At 37.6% G+C, this 27,703-nt stretch overlaps 1 protein-coding gene across 2 annotated transcripts in view; it reads right to left on the bottom strand.

The window, feature by feature from the left end:
• LOC122985498 (anoctamin-1-like) overlaps positions 1 to 27,703 on the bottom strand; it is a 153,603-nt gene that overhangs the window by 36,669 nt on the left and 89,231 nt on the right. For both annotated transcript variants that reach the window (XM_044356209.1, XM_044356210.1), the window contains 3 exons: positions 15,506 to 15,580; positions 3,635 to 3,703; positions 3,298 to 3,499 (listed from right to left, as the gene is read on the bottom strand). In XM_044356209.1, coding sequence (XP_044212144.1) covers positions 3,298 to 3,499; positions 3,635 to 3,703; positions 15,506 to 15,580 — 346 coding nt within the window. The remainder of the gene's footprint in view (positions 1 to 3,297; positions 3,500 to 3,634; positions 3,704 to 15,505; positions 15,581 to 27,703) is intronic.

The following is a 27,703-nucleotide window of genomic DNA, read 5'->3' as shown; positions in this document are numbered from 1 at the left end:
TAAATTTGAGATAAATGAACAAAATTTGGTAGGCAGATATATCATATTCAGGTGCACAAAAAAGCCTCTTGGAGCCATTTGCAGTCATTGTATTATAACAAACTCCTCTTAGAGATTTAACCCAACTGCCTTCAAATTTTGACGTGTCATCTAAAGACCTTTGATGTGAAAAGTTATCAAAATCATTAGTTTTCTTTGAACACCCTTGATGTGGCGATGCGTCGAATTTAGATGTTTCCCCATGAAACAGGAAGTTGTTGTAACTCGAAAGTACATTGTCCAATCTGCACAAAATTTCTCATGCTTGATGAGGGTCTGACACATCTATGTGTAAGTATTCAGTCATAGTCATAGTGCTATACAGGTGCAGTACTTTTATGACCTGTGCAGGTATACCTGATCCACCTCAAATTTGGTCAGAAAAGCCTTAAGACCTTGATGATACTACATTATGAAGATTGTGAGTTTTCATTAAATGCCACTGCTGTAGCAACACGGTGAATTTCAATGTTTCACCATTGCAAAACAAACTGTTATAACTCGAGTCCATATCATCAGATCTTCCCCAAATTCCACATGCTTGATAATACTCCTGGTCTGAAGACATGTACAGGCCAATATTGAATCATAGTCACAACACTACAACACATCTACTGGCAACAGGAAGTAATAAGCCCCGTTCTTTTACTATCCTCTCCTATCAACTTAACCAGATCCACCTAAAATTTGGTCAGCTAAGTTGTAAGAACTTGATGATGCTACATACTGAAGCTTTTGAATTTTCACCAAAAGCTGTTGCCATGGTGATACATTGTTCATCATGAAATAGGAAGCTGTTTTTCAGGGGCTAGAAATGCTTGAAAACTCACAAAACTTGGCACGTGTCAGAAGTGGCGAAACATGATTTCTGATATGGGTCTCGGGCTTGGGAGGCAGATGTATTATGTCCAAATGCACAAAAAAGTCTCTTGAAGTCATACCCTGAGTCCAACAGGAATGCTTGATAAGAGTCCAGGCCTGAACACATTATGTGACAAAAATCATCTGATTCACATGAAATTTGCAAGGTGTGGTCTACATTTGCTATATGGCAACATGAAGTATAAATACTGGGTGTTGTCTAGCACCACATAGTGCACACAGGAAGTGACAAGAGCCCGGTCCTGAACATATCAAATGCGGCGCGCCCCAATGTGCGCAAAGTTGCGAGGGCCCAATCAGTGCTGTTTGCAGCTTTAATTAGAGACCGAGCCCAAAAGGCAGAGGACTACTGTAAAACAATAGTCCTTGCCTAATTGCGAGGACCCTATTGTTTTTCGTGTGTTTGTTTCTTACTTTCTTTCTTATTATTGCGGGACTTCACACCTAAATTTGACCCCCCCTCAAAAACTCACCAAATTTGGCACACACATCAGGTCTGAAAAATTTGATCAAATGTAAATATTAACCCCCAAAGTGCCAAAATGTGCTCAAACACTATCTTCTCCAAGGGCGTTAATGGTATCGGCTTCAAACTTTAATAGGTGACTTATGACACTATGCTGAAAAAAAGTTGTTAAAAACTTTGTAATAACTCGAACGATTTGGATTTTATAAGCCCTGAAGCCCCTGTTGCAGTGCCACATCACACCTTTGAATGTAAAACAATGGGGAGGCAAACTATGGGCATGAACTTTGTGTCAAATAGAAGCTTCTGACATCCAAAGTATAAGTCTAACCATTTGGATTCGCCACAAAATTTCCTACTAAAAAATTTTTAATGTAAGATTTTTGGATTTTGGAATTGTTGGGTCTCTGTAAATTAAAGAGTATGGTCTTGACCTGCTCTATGTGAAAAGTGCCTTGAGATGACTTTTGTTGTGATTTGGCGCTATATAAATAAAAACTGATTGATTGATTGATTGAAATTTGACGTCGATGAACAAAATTTGGTAGGTAGGCATATGTATCATGTCCAGATGCACAAAAAAGCCTCTTGGAGCCATACCGTAAGTCCAACAGCAAGTCAGTTTTGCAATTTACAAATGTTATATTTTAACAAACTCCTCCTAGAGATTTAACTCAACCAACTTCAAATTTGGTCAGTGTGTTATGTAAAGACCTTTACGATGAAAAGTTATCAAAATCTTGAGTTTTCATTATACACCATTGCCATGGTGATGCAGCGAACTTCAGTGTTTCGCCATGAAGTGGGAAGTTGTTTTAACTTGAATGTACATTGTCCATTTCTCATGCTTGATAAGAGTTCTGGCCTGAACTCATCTACATGCCAATATTGAGTCATAGCCCCACCTACTGACAACAGGAAGTCAGCCTTATATGACAAACATCCGATTTACATGGAATTTACATGGTGCGGTCGACACAATATACAGTAACATGACATATAATTAGTGGGTGTTCTCTAGTGTCACATAGTAGACACAGGAAGTGATATTTAATGCCTTCAGGCAACATCCGATGTTGATGAAAATACATATCCATTTCAGCAGACCTCAACTAAAACGTTGCTGTGTTAATGACCCTCTTGTGTAGAGCAAATTCAGTCTTATGTGACAAAAATCATACTACTCACATTAAATTTGCAAGTTGTGGTCTACACTTGATATAAAGCAACATGAAGTATAATTAGTGGGTGTTTTCTAACACCACATAGTGCACACGGGAAGTGATATTAAACTTGTTTGTGCAACGTCTGATAACAGCCCGGTCCTGAATACATCTGCATGCCAGTAATAGAAGCCTTTCAACTGTGGCGCACCTTGACGCAAAAGTGCAAGGGCCTCATCGCTGCCTCTAGCTTTAATTAGGGCCTGAACACCAAACCGTGCAAAGACCCTCTGGTAAGTGAAGGAATTATTATTATTATTTTTCATCCAAAAGAAACATTTTTGAGGGGCTGAACGTGCTTGAAAACTCATGAAAGTTTTCACATGCATCAGAAGTGGTGAAAAATTTCATATTTTATGGGTCTTGGGCATGGGCGTAGCAAAATGGCTTGATAGCACCCCCTAGAAAATTTCAAATTAAAAGCCCCCATATTTAAATTTGACATAGATGAATGAAATTTGGTAGGCACATGTATCATGTCCAGATGCACAAAAAAGTCTCATGTAGCCATATCCTAAGTCCAACAGGAAGTCGGCCATTTTGAATTTAATGTGCAATTTTTGTGCAGTTTAAAAATAAATGGATAACGAAGCCATAAGCCTTGTTGAGTATGACGTTGATTTTATACACCACACAGACAGACAACCACACACTCCCTGAGCCAGTTCGACACCTAAAAAAACTTACCTAACACAGTGAGCCATCGTGCCACAGCTCCATACACCTCGTCCAGTATAAGTATGACCACCAGGTTGATAATAGCTGCTGTGGTTTTGACTGTTAGTTGTACATGGTTCCGTGTGATCGGATTGGAGCTCATATGAAGAGCAGCTTTGGTGGAGATCCGGTAGAGGATCACACCAAACACAATGGCAAATGTAACACCAATCTGACAATTAAAAGGTGCACAGGATTAGAAACAGAATACATAGACTGTAAAGGAAAATAAATAATCATTCTACAACCTGTCATAAATAAATCATCAATTATCTATACTATATGCAGAGAACAAGGTTCTTCTTACCATTAACAGCATCATGACAATGTTAGTCATGTAGGCGGGGAGGCGGTCTTGACATGTGAGCTTATCCATCTACAAAAATAGATTAATTAATTAAAAAACCCATATTCCCTACAACTGCAACATGCCGATTTAATGAAGTCCCCTGTAATTGTAGATGATCTGTGAAACTCAGTGGGGACAAATTGTTTGTTCCTAGTATAAATGTAACTGCCTGTAAGAGAATGCTGACTACTGTCTTCTGAAAAGTTTTGGGCAAAGCAAAAACTATTACAACAGAACATGTCAATTTGACTGATTTTTCATCATGAAACTTTCTTTTTAGATTTACAACATGAAAACAAACAGTGAAATACAAGTGGCCAACATCAAAACAAACAAAAGAAAAACATATGACACAGCACAAGACAAGAGACTCAAACAAACTGAAACAAAAGAGGAAAGAAATAAAAAGCAAAACAACAACAACAATAACAAAAACAGAAAAGGGTATAATGTTTGTGTAGCAAACAGTTCCTAATACTACTGGTAGTGGAGGTACCCCCTCACAGGGAATGCATTTGAAGAAGAATGAAGAAGGTAAGTGTCTTTTCCAAGTCAAGTCAAAAACAAAAATCAAAGTCAGAGTTTGGGATTTGGGGTTGTGCAAGTGGGGCTGGAAGTTGAGTGTAAGAGTGGTGCTGGCCTTGTGCAGTTTATGACCTTTACCCTACTGCCATGGCAGGAGAGGGGTAAGGTTGGCGGTTCTTGGCCCTGGGATCTTCAATCCAGGGATCTAGAGGTCTTGTCTGGGTTGGCTTGCCATCAACTTCAAATCAACTCAAAAAACCTAACCTGCAGTCATTGACATAACCAGAGTTTTTCATTAATTAATTGCCTTTTTGTCAGGAATTCTTAATTCCTGCAACTTCAACAAAATATATACATGTAAATTGTACAATCAACACATTTTACATAACCTTTACAGTAAATGAATTTGTGAGTAAAGTGAAACTAAATCTCTATTTTATCTTAACGTTGTATATACTTTTAAAACAAACAATATTATATGAATTACAAATCTAAAGTGTGAACTTGACACACTATATTCTTATGTCTTCTGTTCTTTTTAAATCAAATTCATTATACCAATGAAATAAAATACCTAACAAAACCTAACTTAATATGTTGCTTTACCAGCCACGGAAAACATTGAGCAATTAAAGCTGCAAGCAGCATTGGTCAGGACCTCACACTTTGGCCCATTGGGATCAGATCATTTTGCTTTTTAAAAATGAGGGATATTTGTTACAAGTGTGATGTGCTTTTATTTTGAAAGTTTAATTGAAACGTGTACTTTCAGGCGTGTAGAGACAACAAGTAACTACAGCTGGACACAAAAAAATAGTGTTTTGTTTGCGTTTCGTTCTGTTTTACAGTAGTCCTCTGCCTTTTGGGCTCAGTCCCTAATTAGACACTCTATATGTCACATTGACATTCTTGTTGTCGAGTTGCTGTCAAGTTGTCAAACAGCTTAACTTTAGTTGAACTCTACAACAGTTGCACTGTTCATCACTCAATGCAAATTTTGTTAGCATTGAACTCGCTAACTTAGCCTAGCACCTCGTGGTGCAGCATTTAATTAAAGCTGCAAGCAGTGTTGGTCAGGACCTCGCAATCTGGCCTGTCGGATCAGATCATTTTGCTTTTTAAAAATGAGGGATATTTCTTACAAGTGTGGTGTGCTTTTATTTTGAAAGTTTGATTGACAGGATGAGAATTTTCTGCAGGGTGAGATATGTCTGTCTTGCTCACACCTGTGTCATCAAAATTATGCAAGTTTTGGGCCCATTCACCTGAATTTCAATTAGTAAATTAAAAACGCTTGATGAGTTTGTGTGTAAAACAAATTATTTTCCTAATTTTCATCAAGTCTATTTATAAAAAAGGAGAGACTTTTAACCCACATGACCTGGTCAAAGTTTGATTGACATGTGTACTGTCAGGTGTGTAGAGACAATAAGTAACTGCAGCTGGACACAGAAAAATACTCATATATGTGAATGGAGAGAGTGAGCGAACCCACACCTTTTTGAACATTTACTGCTTCCACATAGTTTTAGATAAAAACTTAATTTGAACTTTAAATGAGTCACGAGACTTTGACCTACAAATCTTGAATTTACATGTTTTGTCTATCTATCTAGGAAATTCATTTGTTTTAGACACAAACTCACTATACTTCTGTATTGTCTCTTTCTCATAGTGCCACCCACTGTGCCCAGGAAGTCTGCCTTACAACACACATCATCAGGTTTGCATGATATTACATAGTATGTTCTCAACTACATAAACTACAACATGCCGTTATTTCGCAGGTGTGTTTGTTACTTTGTGGATGTTTTCTAGCTCCAAATAGCTTCACCACTTCATGCACTGTCCGAAAAATGCCTGCATATGAAGAAGTCCACGTGCAGACCCACCAACCACGTCACAGCCCAACGTGCATGGAGCGCGAGGGCCCGTTCATCGCTGCTTGCAGCTTTAATTATTAATTTTTACCGTGACATACCAATTTGGGAGTTCCTCTGTGTCACTCGACAGGTTTCAGTGAGCAGGGCCTCTCTCTCTCTCTCTCTCTCTCTCACACACACACATCTATGAGCTTATAACAAAGTACAAGCTGTTACCATTCTAATTTGACAACATTATATTGTGTATTTACTGTTTTATCTGAGTTACATGTTTACTGTTCAGCAGCAGGTCATCTCCCTCAGTGTCATCCAGCATCTGATTAGTGTATGCTGTGTAGCTTCCCTATGGTGCTGTGGACCTGCATTCTGATTGGCTAAGGTACTTCTGTGTTGTTAACTCTTTGTGACCTGGGTTACATTTGATTTAAATTTTGTGTGTGTGTGTGGGCAAAAGGGGAGGTGGCTGTCCTGTTGCAGGTCAGATCCTCTTTAGAGCAGCCCCCAACCCTACAGGAGGGGTCTGTTCAACTGGGTCTGAGGAGCAGCTTTCTATTTGGAGAGAGGCTTAGTGGTCCCATCGTTCAGAGACAATATGGTTGGGATGAAGGGATGAATAAAACATAACAGAATAAAACATAACAAAGATGTATCAATGGGTATGCAAACAAGTTGATAAAAATAAACTCATAAATAATAAAGATGAATAAAATATTTAAACATTTTTAAAAAAGGAGAGAGAATGGGAATAGAAAGAAAAGAGAACAATTATGTGAATAGAGTGGGTTGTTCAGTGAGGAGGTCCAATGTAATTTTTAACTGCATGTCTGTGTATGACCTGAATGTGAAGATGTGTGTATTGCTGTGGTTGTAGGATGGTAGAAATGAAAATAAGTAAGTTAGTAAGTAAGTAAGTAAGTTCAATTACTGAATTGACGAATAATTGAAATTCGTCCTGTTACCAAATACTGACTTTTCATTAATTAAAAAACAAGTAAATTGAGATAAGAAAAAAAAAGTTAGAAAAAAATACAGAGGAAAATAATAAAGTAAAAAATTGTTGGTTACTGTGTCAGCAGGTTTGATGCAGTATATAGGTTGAGAATGAACATGCAGAATGAACATGCACATCAACACACAGATGTCTGGTGGTAAATTAAACTAATTCTTATCTAATTCATAATAATAATAGGCAAATTATAATAATAGTAATGATTTAAAACAAACAACCAAAACAAAATGAACAAACAAACAAACAGAAAAACCCAGAACAAATAAGTGCCAACATCATCATCATCTTTGTCATCCTATTATATGTGTAATATCATCATTCAATAAATTGTGCAATATTAATAACTGTATTCTGTTTGATAATAATAATACCATTATCATCACCCGTCTCAACCTACCAATAATAATAATAATAATAATAATAATAATAATAATAATAATAATAATAATAATAATAATAATCAACATCATAATAATAATAATCAACATCATAATCATTGTCTTATGAACTGTGCTAAATTAATAGTAGCTAATAGTATTCTGTTTTATAATAATGATCCCATCCTAATCTTTATCATACCAGTCTTTATAGCATTCATAACAATAATAATGATGATGATAATGATATCACTACAACACATCCACAGCAACAACAACAACAACAACGATAATAATAATAATAATAATAATAATAATAATAATAATAATGTATCAGCATCAACATCCCTCTTATTCTCATCGTCATATATAATAATATGTAAAATATGTAATATTATAATAACTACTACTAAAAAAAATATTATAATAATGAGTTACAGTTACAATGTTTTGGATCAGAGGGTGAAATGAAAAAATAAAACCATTAAATATTGATTCATTAATCAAAATGATAAATGTGAAAAAAACAACTTCACTAATTACCATAATAAAAATAAAACTAAACACCAAGGGAAAGCAGAATTTTGAAGGACAGAGTCTTAATTAGAATGAACAAATAAAACTAAAACAAAGCAAAAACACAACGAATAATAAAATAGCAACTAAGAAAAGAGGGAAAGGAGGAGGACAGGATGGAGGGAAAAGAAAAGAGAACACTGAAGTTTAGATGGCATAGGAAAATAATAGTGTGCATGATAGAACATTGAGCTAAGGGAGGCAGAATTGATTGTGATTGAAAGAGTGTGTGTATATATTCATTCATCATTGTATTGTGGACTGAAACATTTTGTTGGAGTTGTTGGAACTAAAGACACACTCAGTCCACTTGCTATTGTAAAGTGGTGTAACAGAGTTTAATTTTGCTTTCTCATCAAGTTACCCACCGAATTTACATTAATTAGAGACACTTGATATGACTTTTTATTTCTTATTTTAACTGGAGAAATTGATGGCCAGTCCTGGCTAAAATGAGAAGCTGCTCACTAAATTTTAGAGAATTTATTTTAGCCTATATTCCATTATCTCTTGACTGAAATTATGTATCTGGTGCCAGTATTTCTGAATTACTGGGTATTCCTATTGTATATGTGTAAGGTTCCCTGCCACATGGTTACATCTCCAACAGTGATTATTATTTTTAAGACCAATTCTGTTTAACCTTTTAATCATTTTCTGCATAAAAGGTATCCATTCCTCAGAATAACACTGGAAGAATTCTGCCATAAATCTGTGGAGACTGGGTGATTTACCAGCAGGCATAGTTTGAAGGGCTTCAGTTATTTGTGTTTCTGGGATGGGTTTACATGATATTCTTGTTGCTTGCTATTAGCCTAGGCAGGTTTAGGTCATCAGAAAAGAACTGATCTGCCAAACATAAGGATTTTTTGTTTTAAGATTAACAAATGAATTAATGAATTATATTTGTATTTAAGCTGGGTCAACTCTTTCAGATAATCTACTGTCCTCATTTGTTTCAGGTCGGACTCTAACCTGTATTCTCTTTTGTAGCTTTAGAAGTTGAACAGAATACCATTTCTTTGCAAGGCATATTGAATAACACATCCTCTAATAAAAGCTTTGATTGCCTCACAGGCAATACCAACAAAAAGGGCTGATTGTAATATATATTCTACAAATATAGTTCTCTAAACGTTATGTCCTGCAAAAAGGATGAATAAAATCATCACCTGTATGACTGACTCACTTTATAATAAGGTATTACATGTAGGGTAATGTTACTATGATCTGAAATCAGAATATCCCCAATTGCGTAGGACACTATCCACAGGTAATATGTGATTTCTTATATACACTTGATGCACATGGGAATAAACTGTGTAATCCCTCTCATGTGGGTTGATTGTCCTCCATATAAGACCAAGAGATATGTATATTTCTGTCAGTGTTAGTGATTTACTGTAATTACACCTACTTTGGTAGCACTTGAAAGTGTCCCACCCTGACGTGAGAATGGTGCATCTTTGCCATGGTTACAATGCACTAGTGCCACAGCATATCATTTGTTACAGTACAATATCACCAGGGGGTGCTGAGTTTACACACAACTTTAAACAGGTAAATGGACGTGGTGGATATTTAAGATGAATTCACAGGGAGCATGTTATCTTTCAGAGATTTATTGCAATATCCAGAGTACACATTTGCAAATTCAGATCCCCCAGTTTGCTAGGCTGGAAGAGAGTGTATGAAGTTCAAAATCATATTTGTACATGCAGTGTTGTCACAGAACATCCCATATTTGTCATCCTAAGAGGTGTCTTTTAATTAATACACAGTATTCCTTTTGTTCATTCATAACCTAATCTATGTTTCTTCCTTGAGGATTTTTCTTCTCTGCATCTGTTTACTGAGAAGTAGAAGCTGAAGGTCGAATCTCACAGCTCACTTTAATTAGCTGATCCAGCAGTGAAACATATTCACATGAAAGAATACAACTATCTATTGTTCACTTAGCTGTGAGACAGTATAACTTAAAACAATATAACATAATCTAAAGAAAATAAAACATAAGAGTGTAAACTCCCATTTCAATGGACTACTGCACTGTGGTTTGAGATATGATGTCATGCCACACTGCATTGAGATTTAACAATGCATTTTCACTGCAATGTTTACTGAACTACCAAATGAGGAAGTTATATGTGGAAAACTGTATGTAACCACACAATTCTACAATGTGCTACCTTACCACAGCTATAGTTACTGTCCTAAGTAATGTCTATTTTGTCCCACCAGCAATAACATATTTTAAATTCTCCTTCAGCATTTTATTCAGTAACAGAAACGCACATCTCCACAGCTTTAATGGTTGCCCAATAAGGCAAAAGACAACATTTCAAAATACTGTGAATCAGAGAAAAAGCCCTGTGATCATGGTTTAACATGATTGTATGCTTTTGCATCACCAATCAAAAATATGCTGTACTGCTGTGAGGTAGAGGAGAGGGAGCAATGGCCATGTCTCGTTCTTGCAGTGAGTTTGATAGCCACTGGGAAACTATCACCAGTTTACCTGGACATAAAATCCACAAGCCATTAAAATGTCCACGCAACATGCAAAAATTAATCCTTGTTTTTTTGACACCAGGTCATTGTAATTGTGTGCATTACTGTATTTGACAGTACTGTCTGCACTCTGACAGCTACTGTGCTGTTGCAGTTCTTGGTGTGCATTGCTCCAGAATGTCTTCTTAGTTCAACACTCGGTATAGAAAATTGGTATAGCCAGTTTAAACGTCATAAATACAGGCTGTATTCAGCTTCCTGAAATCTGATGTAAAAGTTAGGGGTATATTAAAGTTTTTTACTATTGCTAAAACCCAATTTCTGAAACTAGGGCCTTCTTTGTCAAAACTTTACACACAAAAATCAAAAACATATACACAAAATACAAAATATCTGACATCTCTTGCAAAAGCAAACACTTCATTCAAACCTACATAAACTCTTCTAAAAATTATATTTTTGCATCACAACTTTACACACAAACACCAAATAAATAGCTCTTTCCAGACGCCAACTGCACACTTTAAGTAAAGATGCCATGAACATAGTTACTGTTCTGTACTGTAAACAAAATACAGTATATTGCAGTTACAGTCCATCCCATCCTCGATGTGTAGCTGTTTCATCCTAAGTTGATGGCACTTCAGTAAACAGTGCAGTGTGGATAAACTAACCCTGTTTATGTTGAATATTGTGTTGTCAGTGATGATGTGGTATTGCATTTGTTGCAAAAGTGTGAAATTGATTGCAATGACCATGTTTATGACGTGTTGTACCTGTTCTTGTGTGAACAGGTGATCTCTTCCTCCTGTGAGGGGGTCGGCTTGCAATTCTGCAAAAACAGAATGCAAATGTTTAGGGTCTTAAGATCTCCTTCTTATGAAATACTGTAAAATCATATAGAGGGTAGGATTTCTTACCTGTTCTCATTTTGAAATGTCCGGATGACACCTGCTACAGTTTAGCAGCTCAAATTAGGCTGGACCCCCTGACCACCCTCCTGTAAACTCAACCCATGGTTGATTACGTGGTCGTCCAAAGTGGGCTGGATTTCATCTGTGACAGTTCTCCGATTTCTCTTGACTTGTCCTCTCGCCACTCCTCTTTCTGTGTGTCCTCCTCCTTCTCCTCCTCCTCCTCCTCTTCCTCCCTTTCCTCTTGCTCCTCTTCCTGGTCTTCCTAGTCCTTGTCCTCCTCTTACTCGAACACCTCTTCCTCTAACTCTCTCCAAAATTGGCCTCCATTGTTGTGCACACCAAAGACCAAACTTGAATCCTATTTACAGTGTTCAAGCTCTGATTTCTAAGTGATCTAATTGCTTGCAGGTGTTTTCACATGTGCATTCTGGGTGCAGGTGATTGATAATTGAGTGTGGTATTTTCATTGGCAGTGTTAAGCAAACAACACACACAGGCTTTTAATTTTGAATGATGTGTCTAATATAGATATATGTGTGTAGTTATTTGCAAAAAGTGTGTTTTAGATTTTCAAACTTAGTGTAAAGCAGACAATGTGCTTATGGTGTAGCATACCTGGTCTATAGATAGGTTACATGAGTTAGTGGTTTCAATAATTGTGCCACAGGTACCAGTTTTGTGTCTTGGCAATTGCAAAAAACTGCAAACATTGTTTTTTCATGCGGAAACCACGTATGTGCAATGGTGCCATCAGAAACAGAGAGATGTACATTCACACCTACATTTTGTCTTTTGTCTTATAAATGTTGAGTGCTGTCTGAAGGAGCTGTTTTTAAGTCTTTTGGTCCAAGTTAAGTCTGAAGTCTTTAAGGCCAAGTCCGAGTCAAGTCTCAAGTCTTTGAGATGTGACTTGCGAGTCAAAAAGCAACTCTTTCAGTCTTCCAAGGTTTAGTATGCACATTACAATAGCACAATGGCCAAAATCAAACCAAATACATTTTTCTAATGGAAAAAATGTAATCTTAATACATTCTTGCTTGGTCACGTTAAAACTGGGATCAGTGCTATAAGCTATAAAGATCTGGCACCATAGTGCACTTAAAATTTATTTACTATAAAAGGTTTGAAAAAAACTTAAAACTTAATTAGGGCCTGAGCACTGAGTGGTACAATGTCCCTATTGTATTTGCTTCACAGATCACACCCTGTGATGTGTTCACTCTTTATTTATTATGCTGAAAGCATTCACACTATATAGAATCTTTTTTATTATTCTTCTGCACGTTTTTTGCAAGCTTGCTTCTCCTCCATACTTTGAGGGACAGAAACCATTCAAATATCAAAATTTTCAGCTCTGTAAGGACATTTGTACTATTACTTTTCATCTTTCTAGCATTTTCCAGTGATTTTATATAATTTTTTTACAATATTAAAATTTATAATGGAAAGTCTATGGGAGAGTTGTTTGAAACTAATATCTCAAAAACTAATGGGGCAAAACTGTTCATACTTCATGGACAGGTGTCCCACGTGGAAATGGTCAACATACTAAAAAATGGGCCCAACAGCACCACCATGTGCTCAGTTATTATGCATTTTACATTTTGGCCAATAACTCATAAACCATTAGGCCTATACAAATAATATCTGCAAAGTGTATTACTTGAATGATGTCAAGTAGACTGATATAGGCCATGCCCATTTGCACCTCAAAAATCTCCACCAATTTGGATTATTTGGTAAATACATATTTCATCCAGTCTTAACCAAACTTGGTACATACCACATTTAGATGACCCTGGACAAAGCTGGTGTGTTCATTTTATGGTATCATTTACCATTGCCACACTGCACAAGTGTGTAACATGTCATACAATTCTGCCCACAGGGGGCGCTAAATTAGTATTATAACATGATATTCCTGCAATTCTGTTGTTTGTAATGAAATGAAACTTGGTACATAGGTTCTCCATGAGAATCTTTAAGACATACAGAACCATGGCACCAATAGACCCAACTTGTGTTCATTAAGTAAAAACCACCATACTACTTAATACCTGCAATATATTTTAAATGTAATATTCCATGGTAAGAAATTCAGCAAAGTTGTACAGATGGGGATGCTTAACAATTCTGTATTATTTAACACAATTTCACCTGTAGATGTTGCCAAGAAATTTGAAAAATTTGCTGCCAGAGCAGAAATTTGCATCATAAGCATCAATAGCAGCAACTGCCAGCAGCTGCCTGCAGCAGCTAGCAGCCTGCAGCTCTCACATGGAATTGCAGAATTTTTTTAGTACAGGGACAAGTCAATTAAAGCAGTTGCAATTCTGATCAGTAAACATGTTCAATTTCAATGCTTAAAGACAATAAAGGATGATGAAGGTAGAATAATTATTGTGGTTGGAAACATACTTGGCCAGCTTACGGTATTGGCAAATATACATGCTCCAAACGGAGTTAACCCAGCTTTTTTGCAGATTTGGAAAGCAAACTGTTTGAGGCTGGGCGTTACCCCTTAATTTTAGGTGGAGATTTCAATAAGGTATTAGATAGGGTTATGGACCAAAGTAGGTGTAATGACAGTACAGTCAGACAATAACATTAGAATTAATAGATCTAGGAATCTAGGAAAGAGTATTTAATTCAAGCCTAAACTAATTTTCCTACTTCTAGTTCTAAAATGTGATATGTAAGTACCAGAGGAATGATCACCGGCACCATTATTATGTCAAATTATAGTGAGGAAATCTGTGAAAACAAATTCCCTCTCCTCCTGCTTGGAGCAGTAACACTGTAATATAACATTGTCAACCACAATCACAAGGCTTTTTGTGCCTCACAGTATTTTAAAATATTTTATGTCTGGGGGAACAAAACAGTATATTAGTAATGACAGTAACTATGGCTGGGGTAAAGCCATGTGGCTACACAGTTTTCCTCAATATGACACCGGCTGGTTTGGCTGTTCAATGAAAATGCAGAATCTACAGTGAAATGTATTGTACAATCTCAGTGCAGTGTGATGTCACATCACATCCCAAGCCACACTGTAGCATTCTGTTTACTTGTGCAAATCTGTGTGTCAGCTTTGGGTGAGAGTTCTAACCGAACTGGTCAGAGCTCAAATTCCATCTGCTACTCAGACAGGCTCCTTTTTTTTCCCTTTGGCTTGCCAGAAAGTGTCTTGTATAACTATCCCTTTATTTTTACAGGGGATCATTTTTTCTGAATATATTTCAGCTTCCACAATGTGATTGCCACCATCCATTGTGACAACTACAAAACTAGAGAGGAAGATATTCTATCCTCCAAAAAGAGAAGAAGTGAAGAGTGAAGTGAAGACAAGATTCTGAAAAAGGAGGTGACCTGGTTAGGCACCGACTTATTTTAACATCTCTTCATATCTGACTGTGGTGCATTGGTTCTTTTTTTTTTTGTAATTGTCGGGACTGTAAGCTAATTTTATACATTTCTTAAATGAAGTCACATTTCAGTGGTTACTGTTGATGTTCTGATATGGGTTTTAAACTGTAATAAATATGTTGTATGTAAAATAATCTGAGACACCATATACAAATGCAAACCACTGGTAGTACTTTAACAGAAGTTATACAATATAATGCATCACCATTATCTATACATTGCCCCCTTCGCCTGTACAGAGCCAAATCAATGTACCTACACATAGTATGAATGTATATACATAGTCTGAGACCACTGTCCCATTCAAGTGAATGGGAAAGTGGTCTCTTTGGTCTTTGAACCCCACTGTACATGTATACATAACCCAGTAACTAGCCATGTAAGCAACACACTTTCTGCCACGGGAGTAAGTGTACAGACATAAGACACAGAGACACTCTTTGTGTATCAATACAAACCAAAGGGTTTGAAGCGGCAGCATAGCAAAATAATGTAGAGATAAAAAAACATGGGTTTGTAAAAAGTGCTCTAAAACATATTAATGAACTGGTAACACATACAACTTGAAAGATGCAAGAATGAAGAGCCAACCACATGTTTACCTTTTGATGTAATGCCTGATGTTTTCTCAGAGACTTCTGCATGACGCTGAATTCATACTCAGCCCTGGGGTGGTCCTGTGATGGCAATTCACAAAAAAAAGAAATGATGGACATAAGAAGTGGAGAATATAGGAGAACAGTCAAATAAAAGTGGAATTAATAGATAGATATGTACATTATACCTGTGGTTGAAGAGACTATTCCATCCAAGAGCCGTTTTAATAAGGAATTTAAATGAAATACACTAATGGCATAACACAGATGTGAAGTGCAAGAAAACTTAACTTGAAAGAATTTTGCAGGACACAGAACAAAAGTGAAATATGCACACTGTCTGATATACTGCTGGCACTATATTACTGTTTACTGTTAATATTTCTGTCCACGTGACCTTCATACATATACCTGATGAAGTACAGAGATTAGGTACGATGTAAAGTACACTGATAAAGTATGATGATAAAGTGCGAGGACCAAGTACCAATGTGTATTATAAATACTTGCAGGAGTTTTTTCACTTTCATTTAAGACACAGTCAAGTGTGTAAAGATATTTTTTCAGAAGTTTCAGAACATTTAGCTTTGTTCTCTGGCACCCTCCGTCATGCTATCAGCTGTTTTAGAGAACTCTGAATGAGCTCCTTCCAAGAGGTACATGCACTGAGTCATGATTGTAATACTACATTGGAATTCTACAGTGAAAATGCCAAGAAATGTTTCAATTAGAGGATTTTTTTTTTTACGTTGTACACATAATCACATAGTTTGCTTGTGTTGTCATATGATGTTAATGCAGGTGATTTTTCCAATAATACACATAATGGGTGTCAAAACTAAATTTCTGCTCAAAAGTTTTTTGCTCAAAAATTTCTATCTGTTTGGATTTAAATATTCAGATCAGCCGAATTCTATGCCCCCCAGTCTATGTGAATTGGGTTCATAAATATTACAAAAAACAGTCTCAAAAAGGGTGTTCATCCAAGAATGTCAACATCTGAGCGATATTAACATCATAGCATGAATAGTGAAGGTTTGAATTTGAGCACTGACCCTGTCACCAAGCTGTTATCACAGTATCTATACACACAATCACAGGAAACTTCTCTTTAAATGCACAAAAGAGTTTATTAACGTTAGCAGTATCAGTAACAAATCAGTAATGCCTCAATTAATAATAGTATAGTGTAATATCATACAACTACACTAAAGCAAGAACAAGCAACAATAAATGGCAATTATAAACATCAAGACAATATACAGCAACAATATGTGTGTGTGTGTGTGTGTGTGTGTGTGTGTGTGTGTGTGTGTGTGTGTGTGTGTGTGAGTGGTAGTGTGTGTGGGGGGGTTGGGGGGTGTGAGAGTTAGGAGGACGAACAAGATGGTGGATGTGAACCATGTGGGGTTACATCACATGGGAGTTCCACTCAAGATGGCGGATGTGACTGCAAGATTTGAACAGAGGCTGTGATTTAATGGTGACTGCCAGTCAACATGCAAGACAGAGCTGAACTCTGTTACTAAGTTATCTGCTCACCACGTGCGTGTGTATGTGTGTGTGTAGGAGCGTGTAAGTGCATGGTTAGTAAGAGGAGAGAGGAGATAGAAGCATCAAAGAACAAAAGGTCTCAGCAATCGTGAGGAGAAGTGGAGCTTGATTTTATTTACAAAGAGACATGGCGCGCAAAAATCCTTATTTGACAGCCACGGTCTGATTTCAGTGGATAAAATGCAATCCATGGTCTCACACACAATGGCAAACTAACACAAAGCAGTCCAAGCGGTTGGATGAACACAAAACCGTCTAGTGTGATAAACACAACCTAACAAGCAGTAAACAGCAGTAATACTTCCACAATATTCACAGCAGTGACAACCGGACTCACAGTCCGTTAACTTCACAACAAAGCAACAGCAATAAAGCTGAAAATAACACACATTTTTATCTCTGCCCAGACTTAAGCCTCTTACTTGTGTCGCTTAAGGAACCAAGTAGGATGTGTCTTAGTCCGTCTTTTGGGTCTGGCTCAGTTCCTCGGCTCGGATGCTGACGGGGGGCCATCATTACACTCTGTCAGCTGGTTTCACGCCAGCTGATCCTCAGTGGCGTTGCAGAGAAAACAGCAGAATCGACTTACTTAAAGGCGAGCACGGCATAGAAGTTACTCATTGCCCTCTTCTGCAGGCAGCAGTCTTCTTCAGATCTGGTAACGTGCTCAGTTGAACACAAGGTTGAGATTGTATGGCCTAGTTACAGTCACAAACGTATGGGAGTTACTTTCTTACGTTAGCCATGCAGGGCTCGACATTAAGGCTTGTCCACTTGTCCGGGACAAGTGGATTTTTAATAGGACAAGTGGAAGAGAAATTTACTTAAAAGTCATAAAAAAACATGTCTTCACATTATGTGCAGTGTTTCCCCTACCATTGCCTGATTCCCTGTCCCTCCTGGAAGAAACTAATAAAAACAAATGTAATGTATACTAGAGGGATAGCGGGAGTGCTAAATGCACGTAAACACCATTCAGAAATAGCGTTTATGCAAACTTTCATCACTTTCCAGCTGCTAGCTCAGACTGGCTCCCTACCGCAGTTTGTTGTAGCTTCTAGGAGTGCTCATTTTGTTTTCTGTTTGAGCACTGTATCCTTGTATGACACGGAGACAGCTATTACTGTTAACACTGACCAAAAAACCACCACCAACTTTTGCTACGTGGGTGTTTAAAACAAACAACGAACCCTCCATGCTGAAGTTAGCAGGCAGACTGGAGCCGCTTTCATGGGACAGAAAAATGAATCAGAGTTCAGAGGATCATATATGACACTAACTGACATGTGTGGCATCAAATAATAATATTAGACAAAATTCAGTTTCAATTCCAATTCAATTCAATTCAATTCAATTCAATTCAATTCAATTTATATAGCGCCAAATCACAACAAAAGTCATTTCAGGGCACTTTTCACAAGGAGCAGGTCTAGACCATACTCTTTAATTTACAAAAGACAACAAAGTAGCTAGAAAAGCTCTTCAGTGAAGCTAAAGTTTTTTAAATTGACAGCTGTTTTAACCGTTTATCTGCTGCGGATTTACATCACAGTAATGTTAATTTAGCTTGATAATTTGGATAGCATTCCCCCTATGTGTCATTTGTCCACAATTACTGTAATTAACACCATACAAGTTGAAGTTCTGCTTCATGCTCTGTCAGACTTTTAAAAGGAAGTCTTTTTACAATTCCAGAGAGTGAGTGAAGGAATTAAGAGAGAGGAGACAGAAGTGAGGAAGAATTGCAGGACGTAATGGTGTTGAAAGAAAAACAGGGAGAGAGTAAAGAAGACACAACTGATTCAACTTTTAAGGAAAATGTTTAAGGAGGAAAGAGAAACACTTAGAGGCAGCCTGGGCTTCAGGTGATGGAGAGACATGAGCACATTCAAAGCAGGAGGCAGAAAAAACTGGTAAGGTCTGACTTCCACCTGTATCTAGATGAACTACTGTTCTGTAAATATTTTTAAAAGCACAATCCGTTATCCAAATGTAAACAAAAGGACATCTCAACAAAAAAAAAAACAAAGCACAAGATTAAAACCTGCTATAAATTTTTTTACAGATATGTAATACAAGTGTTAACACTCAGAAACTCTATTAACATGATGTTTTCTTAAGCTGTTCAAAGGAGGATCTCAGTAACTGTTGCAGCACTAAAGCACTGAAATTGACAGATAGCTTCAGTTATTAGGACACACAAAATGCTGATTCATCTTTCATCTGACTGATTTTTCTATAAGTCAAACTGTTGTTTTTAATTTCCTACAGGTCAGTTTTGTTCTTTTGTTTAATTTCAAACACTGATCTATTTTGAGGACCATACAGACGGTGTGAGAATCGAGATTTGTTTTTAAGATAGAGACTGATTGGTTCATCTATCATCCATAAGGCCTATGTTTATTTATGTGCTGTGAATAAATATTATTAATATTTAAAAATTAGGTGAATAAATATTGTTAATATTTATTTAATATTTATTTACCTAATTGTTGTGCACTTGTTTCATTTCAGCTAATTGTAGAGAAATACACCCATACAGACAACCACCTTTCTTTGACGACACTGTCAACACCACGTATCAATGACATGCCCACCCCATGACAAAACTAGTATTTTCAGGGGGCCTACTACCCATTCTGAAAAAAATCCAAGGGGAAACACTGTCAATCATCATTAGGAAGGATGATCAGTGATTAATCTATAAAGCTCATATAGAAATAGACTTTACAAAGTGCTTTGCAATTCAGGATCAAATGAAAAGATCATTAACAGGAAACTAATGGCTTTAATGAAATTCATACATTGAATCATTTATATGTTGACACTGTTTGGATGCTTTCAAATGTTTGTTTGTCTGAATTCTGCATTCTGTATTCACAAACAAAATGAAAGAAGTAATTATAATAATTATAGTCATTTTTATCCAGACAAGTGACTTTTGTGCCTGGACAAGTGAAAGGTAAATTTCAAATTTTCAAGTGCCTCAAAAAGTTAAAGCCCTGCCTGTTTTTGTCTCATGCACATGGTGTATTAGGGCCAACAGTACTAATGGAGATGTGTCATTCCCCACTTTGGGAGAGATATTGAAGTGTCTGAACTGCTAAGAATTATGTAAATTCTTGATAGGATTTTCTTTGGACCTGAGAGATTAAACATTTTATTGATTGGAATTGGATGAGATAGAGTGCAAACTTAGAGTTGATGTGACTTTACAACATGGCTCTGAGACACGGTAAGGTTGGATGATGTTGTGTTGATGTTGTGTGGGTTTGTTTGTCTGCTATCCTCTGCAGCTGTTAACTATATTCATGTAAGGCAAAAGTAATGAGCCCATTTAAATTTCAGTAATTGTAATTGCATTGTGTAATTTGAAAAAGTAATTAGTTACATTACTAGTTACTGCCAAAAGTAGTGGAATTATGGTAGGGCTTTACTTTGTAACACATATTACCAACACTTCTACTGAGTGAAACATGATGCCGAATTTAGCAGAAGACATCAGTAATATATAAGAAGTCTGTTTTGTCAGGTAATAAACATTATTACTGTGCGATGAAAATAAAAAACCTGAACCAATTTAAATTAGTAAAATTGACTTTTGGTTTTCCACATTTGAAATATTTGGAGTTCTTAAATGTAGAACTTTACTACTGCTTTCATTGGCTGGTTTGCATTTGTATAGCTTGCAGCATTATCATTTCCATGTGAAAGCTGACTTCTCTAGCTGTGGTAGTGGGGGGTCATTAGACGAGACAGTCTAAGCTGTTTTACCACTACATGGTACTGGCTCGGCTCAACTGTTCTCACTTTACTTTTTGTTTTCCATTGCAGAGATTAACCCCTCAAAGTAGGGCGGTTGGTTATTGTAGCTAAAGAGAAAAACATGAGATGAGTCTGAGACTTTTATGAGACAAATCTGAGAAGTGCGATCCCTAAGAGATCGTATCGTCTCCTCTTTGACTGATTTATTTCTCTTAAATGTCCAACTGAGGCTATGTATGACAAGGTAGCATGAGCCATATTTGAGAAATATATGAGAAACAATTAAGAATTTAATTAATTAACTGTAGCAATTAGAATCTGAATCAGAAATACTTTCTTGATCCCGAGGGGAAATAGGGTTGTGTTACAGTTGCTTTCATTCTAGAAGATAAATATATATATAAGCATAGAGAAATTATAAGAAAAACAGACTATAGTGAGTGCATAAACAATGACATCTATCTTCCACAAGCAGGGAACACCTATCCGTTAAGCTGTTACCTGAGTAGTTTTGTTGATTGGCTCAGATTCAGTTGTCTGTGTTGAGAGCTGAGATCTTTCAGCATTTATTTGAGCTTTTTACTGTCTCAAATCTTTTCATCACTGCTCTGACGCTTACTCTTTTTCCGACTGCTGAGCTCCTGCAAAACTCCCAAGCCGGAAAGCGTGTTGTGTTACTATGACAACCATGCAACCGTGAGTTGTCATGTCAGCTGCGACTACCTGCATATTGAACAGAGTTTTAATATAGAGATTTTGATATTTATTGCTTATTTACTCTGTTTTCTGTTATGTTCAAAAAATGTAACATAAAACATAGGCTAGTTAATGAAAATGTTGCTGATTTTTTTTAAATGTGGTGAAACGTTATTAAAAACATACAATCAAGGGCGAAGTCTTTAGTCAGACATTGAGTGGGTATGGGGCAGTAGGCTTACTTTTAGCTGCTTAAAATAAAAATGTTCTTACAGCTCTGATGGAGCTCAGAATTTATCCACAAGGACTGCTTTATTACAAACAATTCCACCGTATAAACCTGGAATCTGTGTGAAACCACTGTTTTCACAGCCTGTATGCGTCTTGTTATTTGCAGCACCATATTTCTCCCCCTCCTTCCGACACTCATTATACGCTCACATTAAGTTCTGCTCTGTAGTTGGGGGTGGCTATGGCTCAGGAGGTAGAGCGGGTTGTCCACTAATCAGAAGATCGGCGGTTTGATTCCCAGCTCCTTCATGTGTCCTTGGGCAAGATACTGATCCCCAAGTTGCCCCCGATGGCTGTGCCAGCACCCTGTGTGGTACCTTGCCGTCATCAGTGTGTGCGTGTGTGTGTGAATGGGTGAATGTGGCTATATAAGCGCAGTCCATTTACATTAAAATACCAGTTTTGAAGAGCAGAAATATGCGAGGCTATGCTCAAAACATTCAGTGCTGAAGCAGTGGTAGCCCACAGGATGAATCCCAAAGCTTCGGCGCCACACTCAGAGCTGCTTTTCACTCTTGTTGAAGATGAACACAAACGAGACGCAACAGGTTTTCTGTGAATGACACGCATTCAGTGCATTTTGGAATCTGTTTAACTCTGAATATTGAAGAGAACAAATCAGCTTACTTTCAGCTTCTGGGGGAATCTGATGTCCAGTCAATTACAAATATTGGGGGGGGGGGGGGGGGTTTAAATCATAACACAAATGTCCATTATGAAATTAAGACCGTGTAACATGTAAGCATACTGTACAGGCCTGGCAGAAAATATAACAGAATGAATTGGTCAAGAATTTTTTTCTCTGAAAAGTTTTTTCAGGATCAGAGGAAGTGTGGTCCAAAGGCTCTGGGATAATGAGAAAAAGGAGGTTGTCTCGCATTGATTCTCTGAGCTCCTCTCTCCTCCTCTCCATCTGTATGCATTCATGTAACATCAATGCATGTCACTAACTTTGCTTCTTCCTCTGAGTTTTTTTTTTTGCTTTCTCATCTCGCAAGAAACCCTGGGTTCTGGGCCGAGCCTTTGCGGTCCTTCACAGTCCTGTTGGCATCCTTCCCCGGCTGCTGTTGTTGTCGTTGTTGTTATGATTGTTGTTATTCTGTGTCGTTCCCCCCCCCCTTTCCCTCTTTCTTTCTCTCTACGGTCTTGACCTGCTGCAACTGTTCTCTTTGGTTAAGGTGAGGATCTGCTCCTGGCTAAACTCCAAGCTATGTTTTAACCCCTGAAATTCTACTAGGACGACATTTCTCTTCGTTTGATAACATTAAAAGTAAAGTTAGACTTTTCTATCGGCTTCCCGACTCATTTTAAAAAAGACGAGAGAAAAAAAGAGAGAGAGAGCACAGCTGTGGTCAAGTGAGCTAGAAAGTGAATGAAGAGAGAGAACGCTGGTAGTGAGAAAGCCGGTGAATCAGATCAATAAAACATTATTTTCTGATTGTTTCACAGATGTTACGTTCTAAAGCACAAACACACCCACACACCTCCGCTCAACACTGCAGCTGTAGCAGAGACTCTCACACACTGAGCTGAAATTAAAAGAGTGCACATAAATTTGGTAAATAACATAAATAAAGACAGTCTCTATTGCATTTTTTTCTGTCATTTATGGTCACCATCTCACTGCTTCTCTGCTCTTTCTCAGTGCGGCCAGAGTCCTCTGCGTGTGTGCAGCGCAGCAGAAGAGACAGACAACGGTGGAGAGTTCATGACAACTAAACTTGTTATGTTACTGTAAGTGCAATAAAAGCTTTGTGAGTAAAAAGCCAAGAGGAGTAATTTATCAATGTAATCCGTGTAAAAGATGGGTATACTCCAAATAGCGAATTTGATTGGCGTCACAACGATATAAACAGTAGAGCATAATATGAAATGATAGATATTCTTCTCTTGTCATATGATATATATAAGCTGGTTGTTGGGCCTCAACATGGGGTCAGACAAGGCTGTCCTACATGTAAACTCGGAAGCCTGGCTACGAGGCCACCTTTTTCCTTTGTTCCCTGCTGCTCACAGACTTCCCAGATTTCCCATGATGCTTTACCAGTTCACACCTTAGTGTGAACTCAAGCTCTCATCTCTGATCGGCAGAGACGCATCAACACCACAGGGGGCCATGGCAACGCAGCTGTGACATCACCCCCCCTTTAAGTACCTGCTGCAGACAGACGTCACGGCTCTCCGGTGTAACCAAGCAAGGAGAAGGTCCGTTTTCTCCGCCAGCCAGATTATCAATGGAGGTAAATTGTGCATGTGTACTTATTCCCTTTTTTTTTGGAGCTTCTCCCCTCGCTGGATGAGACAAGACTTTGACCTGTGTTCAACCAAACACTACTATTGGATCCGCGACACACAGCTGTTTGCAACCCAGCGCTCTCACTGTGCCTGCAGAAGGAAGAAAGGATTTTCTTCAGAGACACTGATAACTTCTACGCCCCGCTGTCTACCGACTGAGATGACTACCCTGAGTTTCTTCACTGCCCCACTGAAACCAGCAGCTGTCAACCTTGAGGAAATAAGGAAGGCACCACCAGTACCACACATGCTGGATTTTACTGACAGACTGAAACACACACCAGTTCGCTTCCAAGAGTGACAAAAGAGGTTGTCTGGGCAGAGATTGTATTAGATTTGTGTGTTTTATAAGCTTAGTGCTTGTATTTTCGTTGTGTGATTTAATGGACAGCCAAGTTCCTTTTTCTGCTATACTCTGAGGAGTATCTGAGGTTGCTGCTTGTTTAGTTTGTGTTCACCACGCTAGACTGTTGTATAGTCCCACTCGGGACTGCTGTGTTTGTGCCACCGTGAGTTGCTTTGTCAGTTCACAACCAGACAACGTGCGCACAGACTACCGTCCGTATGCGCGCTCTCCATGGATAAAGAAACCACTTCTCTCACAGTTGCAGGACCAAGAGTTGGCTTTTCCTCCTTCTCCTTCCCTCTCTTTTTACTAACACACACATACACCTACAGAATCACGCACGTTTTCTACACATCTGATGGTCAGATAGTGTGGGACACAGCGCCGCTCTCCCTCTCATTATCCCCAATCAGACACATGTGGGCGGAGACACCACCAAGCACTGGTTGGCACCATCTTGCTATAGTTTAACTGGAATGCTGCGGTGACATCTGCCAGTTGATTCTCACGTCACATGACATGACTTCCTCTTTAAGTCACGCCATCTTGAATCTCGTGCAAAGTCATCTTGCCAGATGCCCCCCCCCCCACACACACTTTTGCTTACATGTCTTGACTAAACACAGCTGCTGTTTCATGTGTGTTGTTTTATTAGTATTAGTTGGTAGTATAGTGTTTGTTAATTGGAACATTTATTGTCTTTGTTCATGTTGTGAAGATTAATAAATACTGATATAGCTTTAAAGAGAAGTCTTTTGTCATTATTGTGCATGTTTACTGTGATAAGTGGCGGATTGAGAGAGTCAGAGCTTGGACTTGAACCTTCACTGTTCACTTGGTGGAGCTGATATCCCAGATATTAGCTCTCCTAAGTGAATTAATTGTTTATGAGACTACCTTATTGTTTGGTTATCGGCCCCGGTTTCTGGGTGGTGCCTCGTGTTATTAATTAATATTAATAATTTCTTGATTTCATAATTCATAATTATCTCTGACAATTATTAATTATTACTAATAACGAAACACACTCCGACTAAATCCAACATAGTCAAAACACTCATCAGTATACTGTTCAAGGTATTCCAGTTTGTCCATTTTGGAGTATTGAATCAGGACTGACAGACAGACAGACAGATAGATATCAGTTAGTTTATGGTTTTACTGTTTAAAATTCACAGAGGCACAAAGATTTCTTAAACCGATTCATTTTACAACGCTGAGCTCTGTATCATCACAGCTCGACGGTCACAGCTCACACTGAGAGTATAGAATAGGATTCTCTTTACCTGTGTAAGTACAAAGAGAGACTGAAGATTATGATGATCTTTCTGACTGATGATTTTCATTGCAGCCTGAACCAAATGTGACAACTTTGAGTTTGATGATGCAGGAAGGTTCCCAAACCATCCAGTCATTCCATACCTGATTACACTCTCCAAAACACAGTTTTTTGTTTGACTCCATACAGATGCAATCTCCATAAAAAATACATTCTCTGGGGGAGACGAGAACATGCCCAGTCAACATGAATATTCCAGGTTAAAATGCTATCAATGCCAAGATACTTAGGACTGAGCTTGTGTAATTGGACTGTGATCACCAAATTCTTTGGGATCAGTAATGTCCTCAGCTTTTTTTTGTAAAGGGTTGTTAATGTTGAATCGCACATCGGGTCTCGCGAGATCGTGAATTGCAGCGTCATCCAGAGACCCATCTACAGTATTGATAAAATCCTAACGATACCCATCCCTGCTTGAAGACAGTCCCTTTCCATGTCATATTGATTGATGTCCAGTGTGAGCAATGGAAATGCATTTAGATGGATACCTGTCAGCTGGCTGCCTTACATTCTACTGGAAGCCCTGTGATTGGTTGAGCATCTGTGAGTTCCCGGCCTGGCTAGTCTGGTCTTTTGCACTGCCTTTTTTTCAGTTTCAGATTGTTTACGACTGTGACAAAACTCTTTCAGCAGATCTCAGTCTCTGAAAAAAGTGGGTTGAAGAGTTGAATTGCTGCAAAGCAATTTTCTAAACAGATTTGTAACATTGAAAATATTACACATTGTTATAGTGATGTGATTATTTCAGACATTGAAATTTCATTTTCAAATGTTCAAATCCTATTTTTCAGTTTTACAACCACAAGTTTATACTTTCAAAACCAACTTTCAACCTTTCAAATCTTAGTTTTCATGTTTTAGATTATGATTTAGATGGTTTTATCAGATAGTAGTTGATGCTAAAAAAAATCAGTTCACATCAGAGTTGCGATTCTTATCTTTTACAATTCTGAATGGATTCACAAATGCGAAAAATCTATTTTTTAAATGTTAGTTAATAATGTTATTTTGACAGAACAAAGATATTTTTGATGGTGATACCTTTTTCTCCAGGCCTGTTTTAATGAATGATTGTTAAAGTCAAGTCTACTCTTCCACCTCTCCTTCACCTTTCCTGCATGCTGCTATGACCAAGGTATGCTTTCACCGTTTGTTTTTTCGGTACAATTGACACAGACAGAAAACTGAAATAGGTTGTTTTTTTGTTTTTTCAATTTTGGGCAAAAAACAAAAAAAATACAATTTCAGCTGGATTTCTTGTTTTCCAAACTAATTTACCACTAAATGTTTCGTTGTCATTGGTGGGTGTGCCTTCAGCACCCCCGTGTTTCTGTTTGGCCAGTGTGCTATATCAGTTATGTTTGCAATATAGTCTTTAAAATAAAGGTTCCACTTCTTTGCCTTTAGAAAGTGCAATGTCAACACAAAATATATAGACAGACAGAAAGACCTTTAGCCTTTAATAATTGATGATTATAGTTGAATAATAATTTATTATGACCTACAATGACAATAAAATGCTTTTCATATCAAATGAACATGCTGTTTTTCATTTTCAAATATTCAGCTGGTGCATAAAGTAATGCAACAGTGTTTTATTGTATTGCCAGGTCATGTGCAGCTGAGTGACCATAACGCATTATGTCTATTTTGTAAATGAAAGCACTTTGGTAAGTTTTCCTCAGTATGTACTGTGGATACTAAAGATCAGTGGTATAGAACTGACAGCAAGCATGCCAAAAGTCAGTAGTAGGTGTTGCACTGTGTGAACCTCCTCATCAATAGGTTTGTACACTCAGTGTCTCAGAAAATAAATAGAAATGTGGAGATGTGGGCAGATACAAAAAGAGAACAAAACAGAACAAAACAAAAGCAAATAAACAAAACAGATAGGCATCTATAGATAAGCGTTTATGCA

This window comes from Thunnus albacares, chromosome 7, assembly GCF_914725855.1.
Source record: "Thunnus albacares chromosome 7, fThuAlb1.1, whole genome shotgun sequence".
In the NCBI taxonomy this organism is placed as follows: Eukaryota; Metazoa; Chordata; class Actinopteri; order Scombriformes; family Scombridae; genus Thunnus; species Thunnus albacares.
This window is presented reverse-complemented; position numbering and strand designations above follow the sequence as displayed.